This window comes from Equus asinus, chromosome 6, assembly GCF_041296235.1.
Source record: "Equus asinus isolate D_3611 breed Donkey chromosome 6, EquAss-T2T_v2, whole genome shotgun sequence".
Classification (NCBI taxonomy): domain Eukaryota; kingdom Metazoa; phylum Chordata; class Mammalia; order Perissodactyla; family Equidae; genus Equus; species Equus asinus.
The window spans coordinates 41567654-41589840 of record NC_091795.1 but is presented as its reverse complement, the minus strand read 5'-3'; the positions used below and the strand labels follow the sequence as shown (position 1 = coordinate 41589840).

Here is a 22187-nt window from a genome sequence, read left to right as displayed (position 1 = left end):
TGCACCCATCATTGGAGTACCTAAATATATAAAACAAATATTAACAGAACTGAAGGGAAAATGTACAGTAATGCATTAACAGTAGGGAACTTCAATACTCCATTTTCACCAATGGATATATGATTCAGACAGAAAATCGAAAAGGAAATAGCAGACTTAAATAACATAATAGACCAAATGGACATAACAGACATATACAGAACAGTCTATCCAACAGCAGCAGAATACATATTCTCTTGTATTGAGAACCTTGCGTTTAAGAGAACCAAAGTTTTTATACACATTATGTCTTACATCCTATTCTATAACCCTCCCATCCCATGACAGCTATGATTGTCAAAGTGATCTCTGTCACTCCAAGTTATAAGGTAAATTTAGTCCAGGAAATAAGGTAAATGGTAACCAAAGCATAAAGGGAAGCTGCAAAATTCCCCTGAATTGAATATTTATTTTAAATTGTCAGTGTTAAACATATCAAAGGGAGTTTTCAGGCAAAAGCCTAATATAGTCAAGCAAGAAAAAGACTTCTGAACAATTTAGTCACATTATCCCTTTACTGTATTACTTTTTCTCCAAAAGAGGATAGAAAAAGTCACTATGCAATGAATCTGTAGTAACTTATATACAGTAACGTACCTAACAGTACCCTAGAGACCATTCTGATATTAGGTCATTTCGTTGTGGTAGGGAGGGGGGATCCTGGAGGAAAAATGTTTTAGTTTATAACTTTCAAAGATAATCTCATTTCCATGAGAACATTTCTATGAAATCAATCTCATTTTCAGAGAAAAGAACAAATTAATTGTACAAACCTCATGTTTCATTTTTTACTAAATAAGAGGGGCTATCAAACAAGTTACTCAAACTATTTTCCAACTAAGTTTATTTCCAGAGTTGCCTGGTATACCGTACATTCGATTCACTCATTCACTTTTTTTTGAACTTTACTGAGCTGGGTGCGGGAGATATCGTATTGAACAAAACCTAAAACGTTTCTACCCTTCAAGAGCTCTTTCTAACATCCTCAATTTGTCTCAGGGTTGGTTCCTATGTTGCTCCTGTGTATCTCCATCATAGCACTTATCTCTAATTGTTCAGTTCCTCAGTAGATTACTCCTTGAAGACAGTGAACATATTTTCAGCAGCTTTATGTCCTCACTAACAAGCTCCATCTAACAAATAATAGATTACCCAAAACGTATGGCGAATAAACCAACAAACAAATAAACAAACAAAGGAGCCTACAGTCTAGCACATACAAAAACACATAGATACAAGCAGAGCATTAAAATGTAAGATGAGCTGCGATAATAGTATTCATAGGGTACACAAGTAGCACAAAGGAGTCAGTACCTTAACTCCATTAGGGATGAAAGTGGTAAGAAAGGCTTCACTCAGCACAGGATGCTTAAATTGAATCATGAAGGATGGTTAGAAGCTGGTCAGGAGCAGTAACAGGGAAAAAATGATTTTAAGTATAGAGAGAGAGTCATGAGCAAAGTCAGAGAGGTATAAAAATGCATGCTATGATTATAAAACAGCAAATAGGTTGGTATGACTGAAGCATGGGGTGACACAGAAATCATCCTGGAATATGATTCTAGAAAGGGTAGAGGGGGAGTAAGTGAAGGAGTTGGGGAGGAAGCAGACAGATATACATGTCAGGCTAGAGTGTGAACCTAATCCTGTAGGCCATGAGGAATTCCTAGAAAGGTGAGAAGAGTAAAGTTAAAATTTTATTTTAGAAAAATAACTACAGGGGGCATACAGAATGGAATGAGGACAAAGAAAGGATAGATGGGAAAGCACAGTTAGAGGTGGGAGACTATTTCAGTACTCCAAGTCAAATATGACTACAAGGTGAACAAAAGCAGCCACAGTGGGAAGAGAGAGCTTCGAAGAAAAAAGCTGGGGAAAAAAAATCAATAAAATTTTGTCAACAACTAGATTTAGGGAGACACTTACGAATGCACACTGTCCTCATCTGTTAAATGGGAATAATTAATACTTACCTCAGAGAAACATTGTGACAACTACCTGAGATAAGGCATGTAAAACAATAATACAATGACTGCCAGAGAGTAAGAATTCTAAACATGGCAGTCATTGTTTTGTTGATGCTCAAGCTGATCACATTTGAATCTTGGCTTGAATACTTACTCCCTGTCTCACCTTGATGAAGTTACTTAACCTCACTCTACCTCACTTTTCTCTAATGTACAAATGGAGTATGCTTCCTAGTACCTCAATAGGTAAGTACTATTTTGAATTTTACAGATGTTATAACGTATTTGTAAAGTGTTTACAAGAATTCAGACCAATGCCTGAAACTTCATTTTTAAGAAAAATAGTTATTAATAGAAAATAAGACGTTAAAATGATTCTCTGATTTCTGGATTAATGACTGGTGGTGTCATTCACTGAGAAGAAGAGGTCCTTTTAGAAAGCCAATCATGATGACTATTCTCCCTCAAATTCTTTCAGATAATTAAGTGTTCTTCTAAGTGTTCTGAAAGTACACTATACATATTACAATACTCACCATGGTATATCTTAACTGTCTATTTTCATGTCTATTATCCTCAGTAGATACTGACGATATCTGACTGTGAGCAAAGAAATGTGTCTTTATTCCCAGTAACCGGGACATATCTGGTATATAAATAGGCTCAATACATGTTAGTTAAATACTTAAACTTAAATTAAAGGAGATATGGGTACCTTTAACAAGTCCAGAGAATACTGGGAAAGAAGGGCATTTCCAAAAGATTTTACCTGCTACTCCCCTAATGGCCTTAACATTTCAAGTAGAATGTAAAAACTAATATGTTATACTACTCTTTCCTAACTAATCCTCACTAATAGAAAGTGTAGAAACACAAATCTGTAAAAAAAATAGTAGAGAATAAAATAAGTAATATAAACAAATAAAAAATAAATAAAAATAAAACAAATAAAAAATATAAACAAATAAAAACAAATGATGCAAAGGTTTCCACCTTTCCCTTTCACCATGACTGTACAGCTCCAGCAGCGCCGTGCTGTGAAGGGCTAATGCTTTCAAAGTCAGAGTTGAAGGGGATATTGAAAGGTTTTCAGAATTTTTTTGTATACAGAGTCACAATCTCAGGATCTGTTACATTTCCACTGTTTCATACTATACCTTAGATGAAGATCTTCTGAAAACTTCAGACAGGCGTAGATAAATTCTTTAATTTGGTTGTAAACTTTTGGCACAAATTCAGAGAAAGGAAACTTTTTTGGAAATGGTTGCTGTAAATCCAAGAATTAAAGAAAGCAAGTCACAAACCAACATACACTGAAGATGCTTATAAATTAATTAAAATGCAAAAGGAATTTTCTTCCACATTGTAAACTATCTGCTTAACAACCTCAAATTTAAGAAGGTACCTCCAAAGATTTCTTGATACAAAAAGAATGCTATAAATTTAAATAAACAGTAACTCAAATATCCTTCAACTCATGAAAAGACAGCTATAGTACATATTCAGCAATAAAAAGGAATGAACTATTGATACATGTAACAACTTGGGTGAAATTCAAAAGCATTAGGCAGAGTGAAAGAAGCCAGTCTCAAAGGTTTTATATACTGTATGATTCCATTTATATGGCGTTCTGGAAAAGGCAAAAGTAGATGGATAGCAACCAGACTGGTGGTAGCCAAAGGCTGGGGTGGGGGGGATTGATTAAAAAGGAGCAGCATGAGGGAATTTTGGAGAATGATGGAACTGTTCTGTATCATTATTGTAGTAGTAGGTACATGACTCAATGCATTGTCAAAACCAATAAAATTATATCGCACACAGGGTAAACCTTACTATATGTTTTGGGGAGAAAATGTTCTAAGAGTATAATAAAAGCAAGTATTTCAAAGTATAAACTAAACTGGAACACTCCCAGCAAACTCCGAAACTCAGAGGTGAGAGGACCCCAAAGCCATCTACTGATTTCCAAAACAGGAACTTCTATTCTTCTGGGCTCAAAAAGCATCCTTTGAAGGCATTCTACAATTCTAACCCATTGAGTCGGAGGTAATACCTTTAACGAGACTGATACAAGGAAAGCTTTTAGAGGATGCCAAATTAAACAGAGATGTTTATTTTAAAGTATTCCTTACCTTTTCCAGCTCCATATCCTGGAATGGGAATTGTCCTACCACCTTTTTATATATCTCTTCACTTGTTACAGGTATAGGACTGTAGTTGTCAGAATCAAGTATGTTTCTATAAAGAAAATAAAGATGGAAGAAAGGAAGGAAGGAAGGAAGGGTGGGTTAATTGCTGTAGTGATCACGTAATTTTCAGGTGAACTCCAATGGTTGTACGTATATCACATTTCCAAGTCCCTATTCTATTGCTTCTATGATACAGCTATTTGGTTTCAGGTAACGGCATCTTTAAAAGAAGACAGAAAGAAAAATACACTCTGAAACAAATGGAACACAATTATAAACATGAGCTCATAGTATTTGAGATTTACAGATGACACAGAAAATTTCAAGGCAACAGGTTGAAGCCTTAAGGCAAGTGAGAGGAAAACAACAAAAGATGTGTGTTTTTTTAAAATAAGATATACTTGATTATGTTCTTTAATCCTGTACCAGATCTTCTATTCTAACCTTCAAAATTGGCAGATGAGGACAAGTACTTCTATAATAATCCAAATTACGTTCATTTCCTTCATCTACTGCTCTGCATTAATCATGAATTTTTTTTTTCATTCATAGGTTCTGGCTCCTTAACTAGATTGGAGCATCTTTAAAACGAGAAACCATACTACCAAAATCAAAACAGAAACTTGCTCAAGGCATCAGAGGAGAAGCTTTTAAGACTGTGGATGTATCGTGTCACTAAATTTTAAGGTTCCTATAGATAATCCTCCCCTACATTGTACCATTAGATAAACCTGGATTTTAGAAATACAAATGTTTATATTAATATACAAATGAGTTGGCCAAGAGATTATCAGAGATACATGAGGAGTAAGATTAAAGGAACAAGGTAAGATCTTAAAGCTGTAAGAATTGGAAAACAGGAAAAGTTGATCTCGGGAAGGGGTCTTGCAGTGAGCAGGAAGATCGCTTTAAGCAAAGAAGTAAAGGTTCAAAAGGAGAAGAAACTCAGGTGAGTTGACACGGAGAATATGCCAGGAAAAGAGGCCAGGGAGACATTATGAGTGGGAGGTAACAGAATAGCTTTCTTCTTGTTGTACACATGTTGCAAAAACTATTTAAATAATATGCTTTAAATGTTAGATTGTAATAGGCCCCTTCTTTGTGTGTGGAGAAAAAAGAAGAATAGGAATCATGTGAATGAGTCTTCAAAGAAAGTTCCAGAAAAACCTAAATTATTCAAAAGGGATTAAAAGCCACAACCTTATATGTGAGCAGTAGAGTAGGCATGATCCTCAAAAAACAAAAACAAAATCTAGAATAAGAATATACAAGATGATCTGGATGGTCTAAACCAAGGTATTTGACACTTATTAAAAGGAGCAAAAAAAACAAAATGGAATTTGGAGGCTCCCCACACAGCAGACGCTAATACACTGAGACTGAATATCCTGAGAACTTTATTTGGGACATCACTGCAATTTACCTGAATTCTGAATCATAACCTGGATCATAGCTAGAAAATATAAGCCACATATACTTGTTGCTTATTCCATCTAAAAAACCTTATGTATGAAACACGTGTGTGCACACATACTATAGATAATTTCTCACCTGAAAATACCTGCCCACTTCTTCAGCAGAGTTTCACTATACTGATCTCTGATTTCTAGCAGCATGTCAAAAAGCTGATTTACAGGAAAACCATACACCTGAAACAAAATAAGAAAACAGCTGCATTTTATAAGGTGATTTTTTTTAGCAACATGAGAGAGATTAGGCACTGAAAGATATTTTTGTTCTCTGGTCAACAATTTAAATGAAACCATGATAGGAGAATTTTTCATTCCCATCTAATATCTAGTGTTTTTCTCTCAAAAATTAAAAGATACATACCAAAATATCTAAGCCAGTCAGAAAAAAATTAAAAGAAGAAAATTCAAATGAATATATACTGAGTACATTGTCAGCTAAGTTCTCCAACAACCATCAGGAGGAGGGACAGAAATTGAAAATGCTGCCAATCTCACTTCTAATGCTAGTTTACTGGATATAACAAGTGGTTCAAACCAATAATCATTATTCAAGATGGTAGTTAAGAATTTCCAGGGCCCAGCCCAGGGGCGCAGCAGTTAAGTGCGCACATTCTGCTTCTCGGCAGCCCGGGGTTCGCCAGTTCAGATCCTGGGTGCGGACATGGCACCGCTTGGCAAAAGCTATGCTGTGGTAGGTGTCCCACATATAAAGTAGAGGAAGATGGGTATGGATGTTAGCTCAGGGCCAGTCTTCCTCAACAAAAAGGGGAGGATTGGCAGTAGTTAGCTCAGGGCTAATCTTCCTCAAAAAAAAAAAAGAATTTCCAAAATCACTCAGGCACCATATCTGAATTAAGGACCTTTTGAAAAACTAAGGTAGTGAGTGGTTCAATTAATTTATTTGCTCTGAGAAAAAAAGAGGATGGGAACTATTTATGAGTACATAAATGGTCAAGGTGTTGACCATGAAATGCTATAAAGAGAGAAAAAGAACTAGCTTAGGAAAAGAAGAAACACAACTAAAAACTTAGAGGTACTTATTCAAGCCTAGGCAGACAATGAAAAGATTGAGAGCTGCTGAAATACTAATCCGGATAAGTACACATATGTAAACAGAAGCCACAAACCTGAAGTGTGTCAGCAAAAAGCACAATGAGGTTCTTCAAATCTAACACAAGGTTTGGATCAGAGCAATAAGACTAAAGGAAATAAAAGACAAAGAGGAAAAACATATTATTAAAAATAAAACTAAATTTTAATTTATTTGTTCAATGCTTCACCTGTTGAAGGCTCCCTAGAAAGGGTCCAACTCTTTCCTGGTTTAAGGTAACACCAGATTCAGCCAGGGAAGAGCTGAGTAGAGACTCCAATAAGCCATGATCTACATTGCTAACACTTGAAAATTTAAAAACACACTTCTAAATACCTCTTCAGTTAAAGAAGAAATCAAAGTTGATATTGCACATTATTTTTAAATGAACGGCAATGAAACACTTCATACAAAACCTATGGAATGTGGCTAAAACCATATTCAAAATAAATTTATATCTTTACAGGCAAACATTAGAAAACACAAAAAAGAGAAAATAAACAAACTAAGCACTCAACTCATGAAGCTATGCCAAAAAAGTCAAAATTAACCATAAGTGAGAGAACAAAACTGACAAAAAGCAGAAACTAACGGCATAGAGAACACATGGAAGATATAACCATTTAAACCAAAAGCTCAAATTAAAAATAAAATCAGTGGACAAATCTTAGGTAAGCCTGATTAAACAATAAACAGAAAACAAAACTAAATAATACAAAAAATACAAGAAAAAATAAATGTAAATACAGAGGAAAATAAAAATTACGAATGAAGTCCATGTACAAGCTCTTATCAACAAAGTAGAAAACTGAAATGACATGGAAGATAGCTTCCCTAGGCAAGATACAAAGATGCATATGTCACAATGAAAAAAGTTCAGTGATGGTGATATTCAAATTCTCTTAATTATAGTTTCATTCCTTGCGCTCTGCTTGATCTCTCAATTCCTGAAAGAGATGTGCTGAATTCTCCCAAAATGGTGCGGTTCATCAGCTTCTCTTCTTACTAATAGTTTTGTTTTATGCATATTGCTGCTTGTTGTCCCCTGTAAAAAGGCTATTGCCTTTTGGGCGGGTTAAAACTAATTATCAATACAAAATGTTTCTCTCTTCTCCCATTTACTAGTCTTCAACTTCAATTCCATTTTCTTTGGAGGATATTGCCTTTCTGCTCCTTTCTTTATTTTCAATCTTTTTAAGTCTTGTGTGAGTATCTCTTAGCAACCAAACTATAAAACTTTCTCACTCTTTAACATTTCCTGTAACTATGACATATTTGGACTTTTCCACCCATCTCATTTTAAGTTTTTTTATTTACAATAAGTTATTCTTTCTTTTTTATTTCCTCTCATGTTTTTCATTGAATCAGTTCTTTTAATTATGGTATAGTGGTTATTAATAAGTTAAGTACTTTGTGCCCACTGTTTACTTGAAATACTCTAGAGTTTTCATTAAAAAAACCTTTTAAACATTAATTCTCTCCTTTTGTATGAATTCCTAATAGTATCAAACTTTACAAATAATCAGTTATTTAGATATATTTATGAGCCTTACTCATTTTTTTGCACACAATTTATTTAACCCTACCCCATCTTATATTTTCGATTTCTTTTTCATTTTTTGTAGAACCCAATGAAACAAGACCAGTAAAGAGTAAACTCTGAATTCTTAAATGTTTGAAAACGTCTTTCTTTTGCCCTCAAACTAAAATACAAAATTTCAGATGTGAGAAAATTGTCTCCCACCAATTTACCCTGCTTGACATTCAATGCAGCCTTTCACCCTTAAGAATCTAGTCTTCTTTCATCACAGGGAAATCTCCTTCTTTTATTTCTTTAATTATTAAAGTCCCCTCATAGTGATTGTCCTTTCTTTCTATTAGATACAACCAAAATCAAGGATCCATATTTCTTAACTTTCCTTTCATATTTTCCATCTCTTTGTGTCTTTGCTTCATATTTTTGGATCTATATTTGACTTTATCTTCTTGACAACAGAAATATGCAATTTTATCTATTTAATCTTTGAATTAAATTTCTCTATTCTATTTGAATTAAATCTCTCTATCATAGATTTCCAAGAAAGCAATTGTTATCTTTGATTTCCACCCTTCTTTGGCTTGCTTGCATCCTTTTCCTCCTTCCTACATTTTTTTAAATTGTGAGTATCATATACATAAAGAAAAAAATGAAGAAAATGTATATGTACAATTTTACCAGGCAAAAAGACTGAACAGCACCAGCATGCCAGAAGCTCCCAGAGGCTCTAATCACAACTCCTTTCCTTCCCACTGAAACAATATCGTGACTTTTATGATAATCATTTCCATGTCTTTCCTGAGTTTTTTGTTTCTTTGTATTTTTTTTTTCCTAAGGATTGGCACCTGGGCTAACAACTGTTGCCAATCTTTTTTGTTGTTGTTGTTCTATCTCCCCAAACCCCCCTGTACACAGCTGTATATCTTAGTTGCATGTCCTTCTAGTTGTGGGATGTGGGACGCCGCCTCAACGTGGCGTGACGAGTGGTGCCATGTCTGCACCCAGGATCCTAACCCTGGGCCGCCCCAGCGGAGCACAAGAACTTAACCTCTCAGCCACGGAGCCGGCCCTATATTTTTTAACTTAATAGACTTTACTTTTTAGAGCAGTTTTGCATTTACAGATAAACTGAGCAGAAAGCACAAAGTTCCCATATTGTCCTTCACACATAAACTCATGCACACTTCCCCCTATTACAACATCTTGCATTAGTGTGGTACATTTGTTACAATTAATGACGCAATATTGACACATTATTACTAAATAAAGTCCACAGTTTACATTAGGGTTTACTCTTTATGCTGTATATTCTATGGGTTTTAACATATGTACAATGCTATGTTCCACTGTGACAGCATCATAGAGAATAGTTTCACTGCCCTAAAAACCCCCTGCACTCCACCTGTTCATTCATAATTCCATCCCTCTCCTGAATCTTGGTAACACCTGATCTTTTTACTGTCTCCATAATTTTGCCTTTTCCCGAATGTCATATAGTTGGAATCATACAGCATGTAGCCTTCTCAGATTGGATTCTTTTACTTAGCAATGTGAATTTAAGCTTCTTCTATGTCTTTTTGTGGATTGATGGCTTCCTTCTTTTTACTGTTGAATAATATGCAAGTATATGGACGTACCTAAGTTTGTTTATCCGTTCACTTACTGAAGGACATCTTGGTTGCTTCCAAGTTTTGGCAATTATGAATAAGCTGCTACAAATATGCAAGTACAGGTTTTTGTGTTAACATAAGTTTTCAACTCATTTGAACAAATACCTAGAGTGTACCTGCTGGATCATACGACAAAACTATGTTTTGTTTTGTAAGAAATTGCCAAACCATCTTCTAAGCTGGCTGCACCATTTTCCATTCCCATCAGCAATGAATGTGAGCTCCTGCTGCTCCATATTTCCTCTAGCTCAGGGCCAGGGCATTACCAGTGTTTCAGATTTTAGCCATTCTAATAGGTGTGTAGCCGCATTTCATTGTTGTTTTAATTCACAATTTCCTCATGATACATCACGTGGAGAGTTTTTTTGTATGCTAACTTGCCATCGGTACATCTTTGGTAAAGTGTCTGTTAAGAACTTTTACCCACTTTTAAATTGGGTTGTTTGTTTTCTTATTGTTGAGTTTTAAAAGTTCTTTGTATCTTTTCGATACCAGTCCTTTATCAGATGCTTTTTCCAAATATTTTCTCCCAGTCTGTGGCTTGTCCGTTCATTCTCTTAATTTCACTGCTTTGTAACTGCATAAATACTCAGGCTTACTCATTATTTTCTTTCTTGATATTGAATAAATGGAAATATACTGTATGTATAATTTTCTGTTTTGCTTCAATCATTTAACATTATACTTGTGAAATTCATCTATGCTACTGTATATAGCTATAGTTTGGTCATTGTCATGCTGTACAGTATTCCATGTGATGAGTTCAACCCAGATTGTTCTTTTTTTTTTTTTTTTTTTTGCTGAGGAAGATTGGCCCTGAGCTAACATCTGTGCCCATTTTCCTCTACTTTATATGTGGGATGCCTGCCACAGCATGGCTTGATAAGTGGTGTGTAGGTCTGTGCCTGGGACCCGAACCCATGAACCCCAGGCCACCAAAGTGGAGCACATGAACTTAACCACTATGCCACCAGGCCAGGCCCCAAGTTATTCATTTTTTTACTGATGGACATTTAAGTCATTTCTAATTTTGAAAATTCAACAATACTGGAATGAATATTCTTGCATGTATATTACGGTGTTTTAGGGCAAATTTCTCAAGGGAATATAGTTAGGAACAGAATTTCTGGTTCATGGGGATCTTCAATTCTACAAGACAATGTCAAACTTTTTCGAAGGGTTTTACGAATTTTAACTCATTCCCTTAGTAGTATATTAGAGCTCTGATTGCTTTATATCTTTATCAACGTTCGTATTGTCAATCCTTGCATAATATTACCTCATTTGGTTTTAATTTGCATTTCACTGATACACTAAGGTTGAGCACCTTTCACATGTTTCTCAACCACGTGGATTCCTTCTTCAGTGAAGTATCTGTTTAAATCTTTTGCTCATTCTTTCTATTGAGATGTCTGTCTTTATTATAATAATGTGTAGAAATTCTTTATATTCTATGCTAGCTCTTTGCTGATTTTATGTGTTGAAAATATCATTTCTCACTATGTGGCTTATTTTTTACACTATCTTTTGGTTTTTTTCTTACAGTTTTAATATAGTTTCTTACAGTTTTAACGTAGTTAATGTATATATCTTTTCCTTTATGGTTAGTGCTTTTTGTATTTTACATAGGAACTCCTTCCATATCCTGCATCATAAAGATATTCTCTACTTAAAGATTTATGTTTTTACCTTTCACATTTTGATATTTTATCCACCTGAAACTCATTTTTTGGTATATTATTTTCCCCATACTGACAGTCAATTGTTTCAGTCTATTCAGTGAAAAGTCTGTCCTCTACCACTGACCTGGAATGCCATCTTTTTTATAAATATCAAGGATCTGTTTGGAGGTCCTTCATTCTGTTCCAATTATCAACCCAATGACACTTACAAGAATGCCTTAAATTAGGGGCTGGCCCCGTGGCCGAGTGGTTAAGTTTGCGCGCTCTGCTGCAGGCAGCCCAGTGTTTCGTTGGTTCGAATCCTGGGCGCGGACACGGCACTGCTCATCAGACCACGCTGAGGCGGCGTCCCACATGCCACAACTAGAGGAACCCACAACGAAGAATATACAACTATGTACCGGGGGGCTTTGGGGAGAAAAAGGAAATAATAAAATCTTAAAAAAAAAAAAAAAAAGAATGCCTTAAATTAATATGATTTTTAAATTAAATCTCCTGAACTGGTAGAGGAAATCCGCCTACCTTATTCCTGCCTCAAGGAGTCTCTTAGTTGTTCTTGCTCTTTGTATTGGCTTAAAAAATATTACAATCAGTTTGTAAAGTATTCATCCTCCCCAAAATAAAACTACTGAGATTTTGATTGGCACTTAATTAAATTTTTAGATCAATTTTGAGAGAACTGATATCTATCATAGCTCTTCCAATCAATGAATATAATGTCTCTCAATTTTATTTAGGTCTTCTTTAATTCATTTTAGTCTCAATAACATTTTAGCATTTTCTCCATGGAGGTCTTGAACACCTTCTCTTAAATATATTTCTACTACATTTCACTTATGCTATTGTCTCAATTTTATCTTTTAAAATTTTTAATTTCTCGGGGCTGGCCCTGTGGCCGAGTGGTTGGGTTTGCACACTCCGCTGGAGGCGGCCCAGTGTTTCGTTGGTTCAAATCCTGGGCGCGGACATGGCACTGCTCGTCAGACCACTCTGGGGTGGCATCCCATGTGCCGCAGCTGGAGGGACCCACAACGAAGAATATACAACTATGTACCGGGGGGCTTTGGGGAGAAAAAGGAAAAATATAAAATCTTTAAAAAAAAAAAAATTTCAATTTCTCAACTTTTATTCCTGGTTTACAGAAAGACAACTGATTTTGTATCCAGAAAACTTCCTAACCTCTTTTATTGACTGTAATAATTTTTCTGTAAATTCCTTTGGATTTTCAACGTAAAAAATATATCACCTAAAAAAATGGCAATTTTATTTCTTCTTATCAAAGGTTTATTACTTTTCTGGCCTACAACATTGGATATGACTTCAAGTACAATACAAAATAGTACTGATGGTAATTAAATGATATTTGCCATAGGTTTTTGAGGACTGCTTTTACCAGTTTAAGGAAATTCTCTTTTGTTTATAATTTACTAAAAGATGTTAGCATAAATTTATGGTGTGTTCTACTAAACACTTTTCTGTATCTCTTGAAATGATTATATAATTTTTAATATATTAATGTATTAAATTAAATTACATTAATAGACTTTGGAATATTAAGCCTTACTAATACAAACTCAATATATTAATGCCATTTGTAAATTGCTGGATTCCGTTTTCTACTATTTATTTAGGATTTCTGATCTATATTTATGAATGAGCCTGATCTATATATTTATAAGTTTACAAGTTCTTATACTATCCTCATCTGGTTTTATCAAGATTACACACAATTCATAAAACAAGCTGGTGAGTGTTTCCTCTTTTCTGTGTTTACATAAGGTAGGAATTGAAGATAAAACCTCCTGGACCTGAAGATTTCTTTGAGGGAAGAATTTTGACTGCTGCTTCTTTTACTTCTGGTTCAACCCTTAACCTGAAAGGAATAGTCCTTTCCAGCTTAATGTGAGAAGGGCACCATATTAGCCTCTCCATCTTGGGTAGCCCCAAGAGTCTGTCAAAATCTATGCTCAAACTGTTTGTACTAACAAGTGACCTCAAGGTAAAGGCAGCTTAAGTGTTTAGCCTATCTCTCTGGACTCTCAATTTCCCTTGGATTTGGCCTGATAATTCCTTAATATTCTTACCAAGCACTTGAGACTTGAAGAACATCTCATATATACACATAAAGAAGCATTTTTAGTTGTTTCCAGCTGAAGGGCTGGCATGAGTAATCAAGCCTCCTATATTCCTCAAATCAGAAATAATTATTACTTTTAAGTTTTTCTACTAGTCCATGGATAATTTGTATTTGCTAATGAATATTCTATTTGTTTATTATTGTCTTCTATTTGTTTATTGTTGTCTTCCATTTGATGTAATTGGTTTTCCTACAATATTTTATGACTCTTGACTGTGTGTTCATGTTTTGGAATGAAGGACTAGGTTGATTACTATGGATAACTGGTACAGGTTTCATCCTCTGCACAAGAAACTGACTCTTCACAAGAACAACATCCTCTTCACAAGAAACTGACTATAGACTCTTTGTAAAGAGTTGGTGGGGTAGATGAATCTCTTTGTTCAAAAAGTAGTACTAGAGAACTTCACTGCCATGCTACTGTCTCTTTATGTAGATGGTAAGGTTGGCCAAAGGAACTGGGTAAGCAGCTGGCTGGCCACGATTTTTGGAAAGCAGACCTCTAAATAACTTCCCTTATGATTTCTCCTAGGCCCATTTCTGCTTTTTGTTATTTGCTAACTCTGAATTTAGAGAGCTCCTAGATTCTATTTGGAAGAATGTCTCCTACATTGACAATACCTCCCTCCACCCTATTTAATGAAATATTTCTTTTCTCAGGTTCAGTCATTATTCTGATTCCATCTGTTTTCTAAATTCAAAGAAATTTTTCAAAACTTCTGGCCTATAGATGGTACTTCATATTTTATCTTTTTAGTTTGTTTTTCCCCCATGTTATTTTAATGAGAATTTGGTTAGGAGATTCGGAAGACACATATGTTCAGTATAACCTTTGACTCAAAAATTACTTAAAATATGTGTGTGGGGGGGGATGGGTATCAATGTGGGTGTGCGTACAATCACTGTGACAGTGCACACTCTTGTCCACCTATCATATAATAAGAAAAAATGTCCAATATTTAATATCTATAAAATGCAAGGTTTTTTGGCCACACAGGGTTACATTATTCCATAATTTTGAATCTTAAAAAATATCTTTTCAGTATTCTCAGGTGATCTGTTTATCATATTATTAACAATCACATTAGCAATTATATTAGCAGATCTTCTAATATTGAACCACTCCTGATGTGAACTCTCCTTTGTACTATTATATTTTAGCAAAATGCTAAATTTGAGTTCTAAGTGAGATGGACTGTGTGAGATCTTTACCACGTTTTGAAATCAGCATTGAGAATACTGCACACGTTAATACCTAAAATATTGTTATCTTTCAACATGTTTCCAATTTATGCAATGACTAATAATTTAGTCAGAAAAAGTAAACAGCAGTTTTAAATAGTGACATAGAAAGTCAGAAAAATATATAGATCTTTGATAAACAAATAACATAGTCACTCAGATCTGGTGTTTGTTTTTGAGATTTGATGTTTGGGCTGTTCTTATTTTGTTTTGCTTGCTGGGTTAATGTGATACAATAAATAGTGTCATGAAATAGAATTAGCATCTGTGGCATCAACTACTCTGTCTCATAATGGATAAAATGGTTCAATGAGTAAATGTAACGCTGAGTTATGTTTTAATAGTTATGTTGAGATACAATCCTCATACCATACAACTCACTCACTTAAAGTATATAATTCAATTTTTAGCTTTTTGTATAGGTGCAAACATAGCCATAGTCAATTTTAGAATATTTTCCTCAACTCAAACAGAAACTCCACGCCCATTAGGCTATCACCTCCTTCCTCTTCCACTTGCAGCCCGAAGCAACCACTAATCTACTTTCTGCCTCTATAGATTTATGCTGAACTATGGGGGGGCGGGGAGGTTTTCATTTATTCCTCAGTTCAAAAGAATATACAGTATACCTACAAAGAAAAACTCCCTTAAAGCTAATTTTCTCTATAGATGTACACTTTAATCAGCACCCTTGGAAAGTATCCTACTCTTAATGACATCAAATACGATTGTATGATGAAGAAAAGAGTACATTTTCCTGCAGAAAGAGTTCTATAGATTTGTCACGTTCTCAAATGTATCAGTTACACACAAAAAGTTAAGAACCACTGCTTTACAAAAAAGAAATTGCTTGAAAGAATTCTAAGTTTTCTAAAAGAAAAACAGATTTTTCCCAGGAAAAAAATAAAATTGGTGAAATCAGTGAAATGGACAGATATAAAATAAACAAAATAAGGGACTTCTCTCCCATAGAATGCCAGTAATGCAAGTTAATAAAAATGATTGGAAAAAAAAAATCTTTCTCAAAATATTACCTTAAAAAACCATAAAACACCAAAACTTGAACTTAGAAAGGGAGCATATAAAATATTTTACCAAAAGACATAAAGGCAAATAAGTCAGAAAAATATACACATCCCTTGTGAAAAATACCAGATACTGAAATATATCAATTATCTCCATTTTAATGTATAGATTTACTACACAACAACACTATAGTTCAAATTTGGGGGGAGGTAAGTGGTAGAAGGGATGTGACAAAGTGATTCTCAAATTAATCTGGAAGAATAGTAAGAAGACAAATAGCGTATTTTAAACAGAGGATTTTAGAGGATACACATGTCCTATAAGAAATTAAACCACACTAAATATCAGATGTAATAATCAAAATGATGTTGTATTGGTTCAAGACAAAGAGAGGAAAGGAAAGAGGGTAGCGGGGAGGGTCACAGAGCCTAGAAACAGACCTTAGTATTTATATATCATTACATGATAAAGGTGGTCTTCAAAATATGTTGGGAAAGGACAGATGTTATGGACTGAGTGTGTCCTCCCAAAATTCACGTTGAACCCCTGACCTCCAGTGTGGCTATATTTGGAGATGGGGCCTTGGAGAGAGAATTAAGGTCAAGTGAGGTCATAAGGGTGGGGCCCTAATCTGATGGTACTGGGATCCTTATAAAAGGAGGAGACACTTGAATACAAATACAGGAAGGGCCATGTGAGGACACTATGAGAATGCAGCCATCTGCAAACCAGGAAGAGATTTCTTACCAGAAACCAACCACGCTAGCACCCTGATCTCAGACCTCTGGCCTCCAGAACTGTGAGAAAATAAACTTCTGTTGTTTAAGTCCCCCAGTCTATGGTATTTTGTTAAGGCAACTGGAGTTGAATAAAACAACAGGTTATCACAATAATGTTATTGGAAATGATGAGTCATTTTAAAAATAATTAAAGATAGAGTCTAACCTCACACCCTATGCTAAAACAAACATTTTATGTCTGTGACCTACGTGTACAAAAAGTAACTGTAGAAATACGAAAATCAAATATAGACAAATAATAACATATTCTTTGGAATAAAGAAGACAAATTGTAAAGTTAAATTTTAATAAACTTTACACAAAAAATTTTAAACTTCTGTAAAGCCATGGAAAAGAAAAGCAAAGGTTAGAAACACATGAAACAAACAGAAAATATTTACAACCTATATATCAGACTAGAGATTCGCATTCAGATTAAAGGATAACATCCATGTTTTATTAATAAATAATATTTTAAAAACCTATGAAAATATAAAGGTAAGACTTATGAACAGGAAATTCTAAGAAGATATACAAACAACTAAAAACATATGAAGAGATTTCAGTATAAGTATTAATCAAAGAAAAACAGTAAATTAAGATATAATTTCTAACAGATTGGGAATGATTTTTTGTTTGTAAATATAACCTTCTATGGAGTAAAAGGAAAAGGGAAATAGGCATCCTAATAGATGATGCCCAGAGTGCTAAATGGTTCCATAATTTTTGTAAAGCAAATTAGCAATACGCATCCAGAGCCTAAGAAATGTATGGATCCTTTAACTCACTAATTTCACATGTAAGACTTACTAAAAACAATGAAAATAAATAACAAGGGGTAGTAAATACAAATATGTGTAAAAATCAAGCCATAAAATAGGTGAGGGACTGTGTTTTAGTCTCAGAACAGCCAGGAACTTTTGAAAAATATTTTCAAATTTGCCAGACTTTATTATGACAAAAGGATAAAAAGGTAGATGTCAGATCAAGTCCTTGGCCACATATAAGCAATGAAGGAAATTTTAAAATAAGATAAATATAATTAGATACATAAACATTTAAAAATTTTAAATACTAAAAAAGAAACTATAAACAAAAATAAAAGGAGAAAAATATTTGCAACACATCCTCCTTGGTTTCAAACTTGTACATTAACCAAGCTCCAAACCCTGCTATTCAGAAGGCACTAAGGCAAATCAAAGTAATCATATCCAAAGGCAGCTCATGAACCTCCCACTCGAAACCATCAAAACCAACACTATCATCCAAGGAAGGACACCATAAACTTAGGCATTACCTTGGTATTTCTTTCAACCTTACCTTTTGTATCTAATCCATCAGAAAGCACAATTGATCTTACCTCCTAAAAATCTCTTGAATTCATCCACATCTCTCCATATCTACTATCACTCCTCGGTCCAGCTATCATTATCTCTTACTGGAATACTAGACAAGCCTACTAATAATTGCTCTCCTCACATCCATTCTCACCCCTCATTCATAATTTAGCCAGAATAATCTTTTCAAAATGGAAATCTGATCGCCTCACTCTAATTTACTCTACCCCGACCCCGAACACACACACACACACACACACACACACACACACACACACTCCATTTAGCCCACTGCATAAAGGATCGATTGGGTCTTAAATAACATGACACCTACCTATTGCTCCTTCTTTATTCTTACTTCCTACCATAGCTGCCTAGCTTTCTAAGTTCTATGTTCTAACCACTCCGGACATTTTTTAATGCCCTAAGACAACTACAGTCTCTTCAATTATAGATTTTACACATGGCATTTACTTTGGAACACTTGCTGATGAACAGATAAAGAGAGTTGAAAGGTCATGGATGACTTAAGTTTGTAGCTAGCACAACTAAATGGATACTGGAGCTATTTACCGAAAATTTTTAAATGCTAAATTATCTTCTTTTATTAACTCCTTACTATTATTTCTCAAACACTTCAGACATATAAAAGTACCTCAAAGCCTTTGAACTATTGTTTGTTATACCTCAAACGTTCTTTTAATTAATCTCTGCATAAATAATGACTCCTTCTTGATATTCCAATCTCAGAATACTACTGACTAACCAATCAAAAGCAGGCACCTTGTTGTCCTAATGTATCACTGTATTTTAATTGTCTGCATTGCATTCTCACTGTCTGATAATCTTATTTATTTATTGAGAATCTCCCACATTTAAAAAATAACTCATTGAAACCAAAGACTTTGTCTTATTCACTGTTGTGTTTCCAGCCCCAACATGTAATCAATGTTCAAGAAATACTGAATGAAGAAGGCTTAATTCAGACCCAGCATTCCCTCTATGAAATAGATGATCACCAAAAATTCATGATATGATAAAATATGTCAATAGATCACGAAAACTCATAATAAGGCAACTTATTGATATGCTGTAAACATTTTTTTTCAAAGAGTAAGAATAAACTGTGAATGCCAGATTACTATTAATAGGCATTATAGAAGGCCATATGGAGTAGTGGCTAAGAACATGGGCTCTGGAAAAAAAAAAGAACATGGGCTCTGGAGTCATACTGTCTGGGTTTGATTTGAAGCGCCACTACTTACTGTGTGACGTTAGGCTAGTTACTTAACCTCTCTGAGGTTCAGTTCCCCAGACCATAAGGTAAATATAATAATAATACCTACCTTATAGGGTTGCAGTGAGGATGAAATATATATGAAGTACGCATAACAATGCCTGAGACACAGACAACAACCAATAAATGTAAACTGCTATTTTCTTATGGCAAAGAGCATCCATAGAAGTGGCCTCAATGTTAGAGAATATGGCAATTTGAAGTGGCTACTCACATACGTCTTTGAAGGTGATAGCTCCAAACGGGTGATTCCAAACAATACATATATAATGATTTTAAAGCAGTAAAACACTAGACTAGTAGAGTAGTATCCATGTATTAAGCTATAAGTGAGAACTTCTCTTGGGCTTCTTACATACCGAGTGGGTACGGAGCGCCGCGATGGTTTTTGAAAGCGCCATTTCCCATAGCTCATCAATGTAGGCTCTATTTACTAAGCCCTGGGTTGTATGTAAAATGTGATCTTCAACCACAAAAAAGCTAAAATTGAGGAAAAAAGAAAGCACAGCTGTCAGAAATTACAGTTTGACTACTATCTCCAGGGTTTCACAAACATTAACAACTGCCATCAAATTTGAAGTTAATGGTCATTTTCTTCCTAAAGAAAAGCTGTTTGGTATCATAAACAAAATCAGATTTCTTAGACTTGCAATTATGTCCCTGATCATGATATTTTCTTAACCATTTAAACAGAAATTGGAGTTACATTTCTATAAATATTAACCATGTCATCCAGTAATGGAGGAAAATGTTTATAGGTAAAGGAGGCCAATTTCACTATATTAAAAACAGTAGGTCATTAATATATTTTTAAAAACTAACAGTTTTAAAATAATATAATAAGATCAGAATTCAATGTTTTTCTCCCTTTATCCACAAAAGGTGCTCTCAACAATATAATGTTGAAACAAACAGGACATTCCTTTGAAATCATCAGAAAGTCAAAAATAAACCTTATCTTAAGAATTTGAGAAAAGAAAAAAAGTATTTCCCAAGGAAAATTTGATTTTTCCAAGTCTCACAAATCTATGTATCAAAAGTATATACATTTAAAAATATATATATACATATACACATATATATACCTACCCTACAATTTGATTAAAATACTTTCTGTAGCCATCTAAAGTTTCATGCTGCAAAAAAGCAAAGAAAAAAAGTTATTCTTTCTATTTTGATACATTAAGACAAAGTTAAAATCAGTTTCTTAATTTCTTAAGGCTCAGTTCCCAAGACTATAAGGTCAATATAATAATAGCACCTACCTTATAGGGTTACAGTGAGAATAAATGAGAAAATACATATCTAGTCCTCAGAACAATGCCTGGCACATAGTAATCAACAGATGTTAGTTGCTATTTTCTTACTGCAAGTCACATCTGTCAAAAGTGGTCTCAGAGTGACAGTTAAGACAAACAAACAAAAAAAACCACATATGCAAAATAATTAAAAGATACCATAGAAGAAAAATGAAAGTGATATAAGTGAACGTTGTTGATCCTACCATGTTAGATGGAGGCTGGAGCACCAAACGGGCCTGTTTTCTCCTCTGTTTTCGGTAGTAGTTCTCAAATGTTTCCCGGGCACCCTATAAAATAAATGAAAAGAAATGGGTTGACACAATTAAACCAATTACCCCAGTATTTCATGGGAAAAGAAAAGCTCCCAGGTCTGGAATAGAGGCAGTCCCACATTTCTCAAAATCTGCTATTTTAACAATGATAAAAATAACAGGAAAAAAGAACAATTACCATTTGTTGAACCTTACTTAAAAATCCCGTAGAGGTGGATACAAAAGATTCGTAAGAGAAAACTACAAGAGCTCAACCACCAACACATCAAAGCTGGTTTCTGAATGAACTATCACAAATTCACAAGAAAGAAGACAAACCAACATTCTCATAAATTATAACCAACAGCTGAGAAAATGTTCCTTATAAAATCTCACAGAATACCCCAGAAAATAAGTTCAGAGTGAAAACTAGTCTCAAACGAATCATGAACAAGGGGTCAAAGGAGGCAGGAAAAAAGCAGGAGCTGAGAACAGTAAATCAGTCTTCCAAGACAGAATATAATCTAGCATAGGATTAACCCCAAAAAAGAAGAAACAAAGCCCAGGAAATTCTTAATGCCCAGTTTCCACTTTTCACATGGGGTTTCTGGGCTTAAACTGAAAGGTGCTCTAGAAACCAAGAGCTGGCTCATGAGCTCTGGAACTGGGTTGAACAGTGTCCTCTCAAAATTCATCTCCTTCCCAGGACCTCAAAATGTGACCTGATTTAGAAATAGGGTGACTGCAGATGTATTAGTTAAATTAAGATGCAGTCATACTTGAGTAGGGTGGCTCTTAATCCAATATAACTGGTGTCCTTACAAGAGGAGGAGAAAAGACACAGAGAGAAAGACACGCAGGGAGAACACGATGTGGCAAAGCAGGCAGAGACGGGAGTGACGCAGCGGCAAGTCAAGGAACACCAAGGACTGCCGGCCACCACCAGAAACTGGGAAGAGGCAAAGAAGCATCCCACCCAGAGTCTCAAAGGAGGATGGCTTCTGACGCTGTGATTTTGGATTTCTAGCCTCTAAAACTGTGACACAACAGATTTCTGTTGTTTTAAGCCACTCAGTTCATGGTGCTTTGTTATAGGAGCCCTAGGAAACTAATATAAGCTCAAAGCTTTTAAAATTTGATGCTCTCCTATTACTAAATTCTACTCTTAATC

General features: G+C 34.8%; 1 protein-coding gene across 5 annotated transcripts in view; it reads right to left on the bottom strand.

Annotated features, from left to right (window-relative positions):
- EXOC6B (exocyst complex component 6B) overlaps positions 1–22187 on the bottom strand; it is a 578067-nt gene that overhangs the window by 266065 nt on the left and 289815 nt on the right. For all 5 annotated transcript variants that reach the window (XM_070511980.1, XM_014836646.3, XM_014836648.3 and 2 more), the window contains 7 exons: positions 20969–21052; positions 20554–20600; positions 19824–19944; positions 6795–6866; positions 5747–5844; positions 4139–4244; positions 3164–3273 (listed from right to left, as the gene is read on the bottom strand). In XM_070511980.1, the coding sequence (XP_070368081.1) occupies positions 3164–3273; positions 4139–4244; positions 5747–5844; positions 6795–6866; positions 19824–19944; positions 20554–20600; positions 20969–21052 (638 nt within the window). The remainder of the gene's footprint in view (positions 1–3163; positions 3274–4138; positions 4245–5746; positions 5845–6794; positions 6867–19823; positions 19945–20553; positions 20601–20968; positions 21053–22187) is intronic.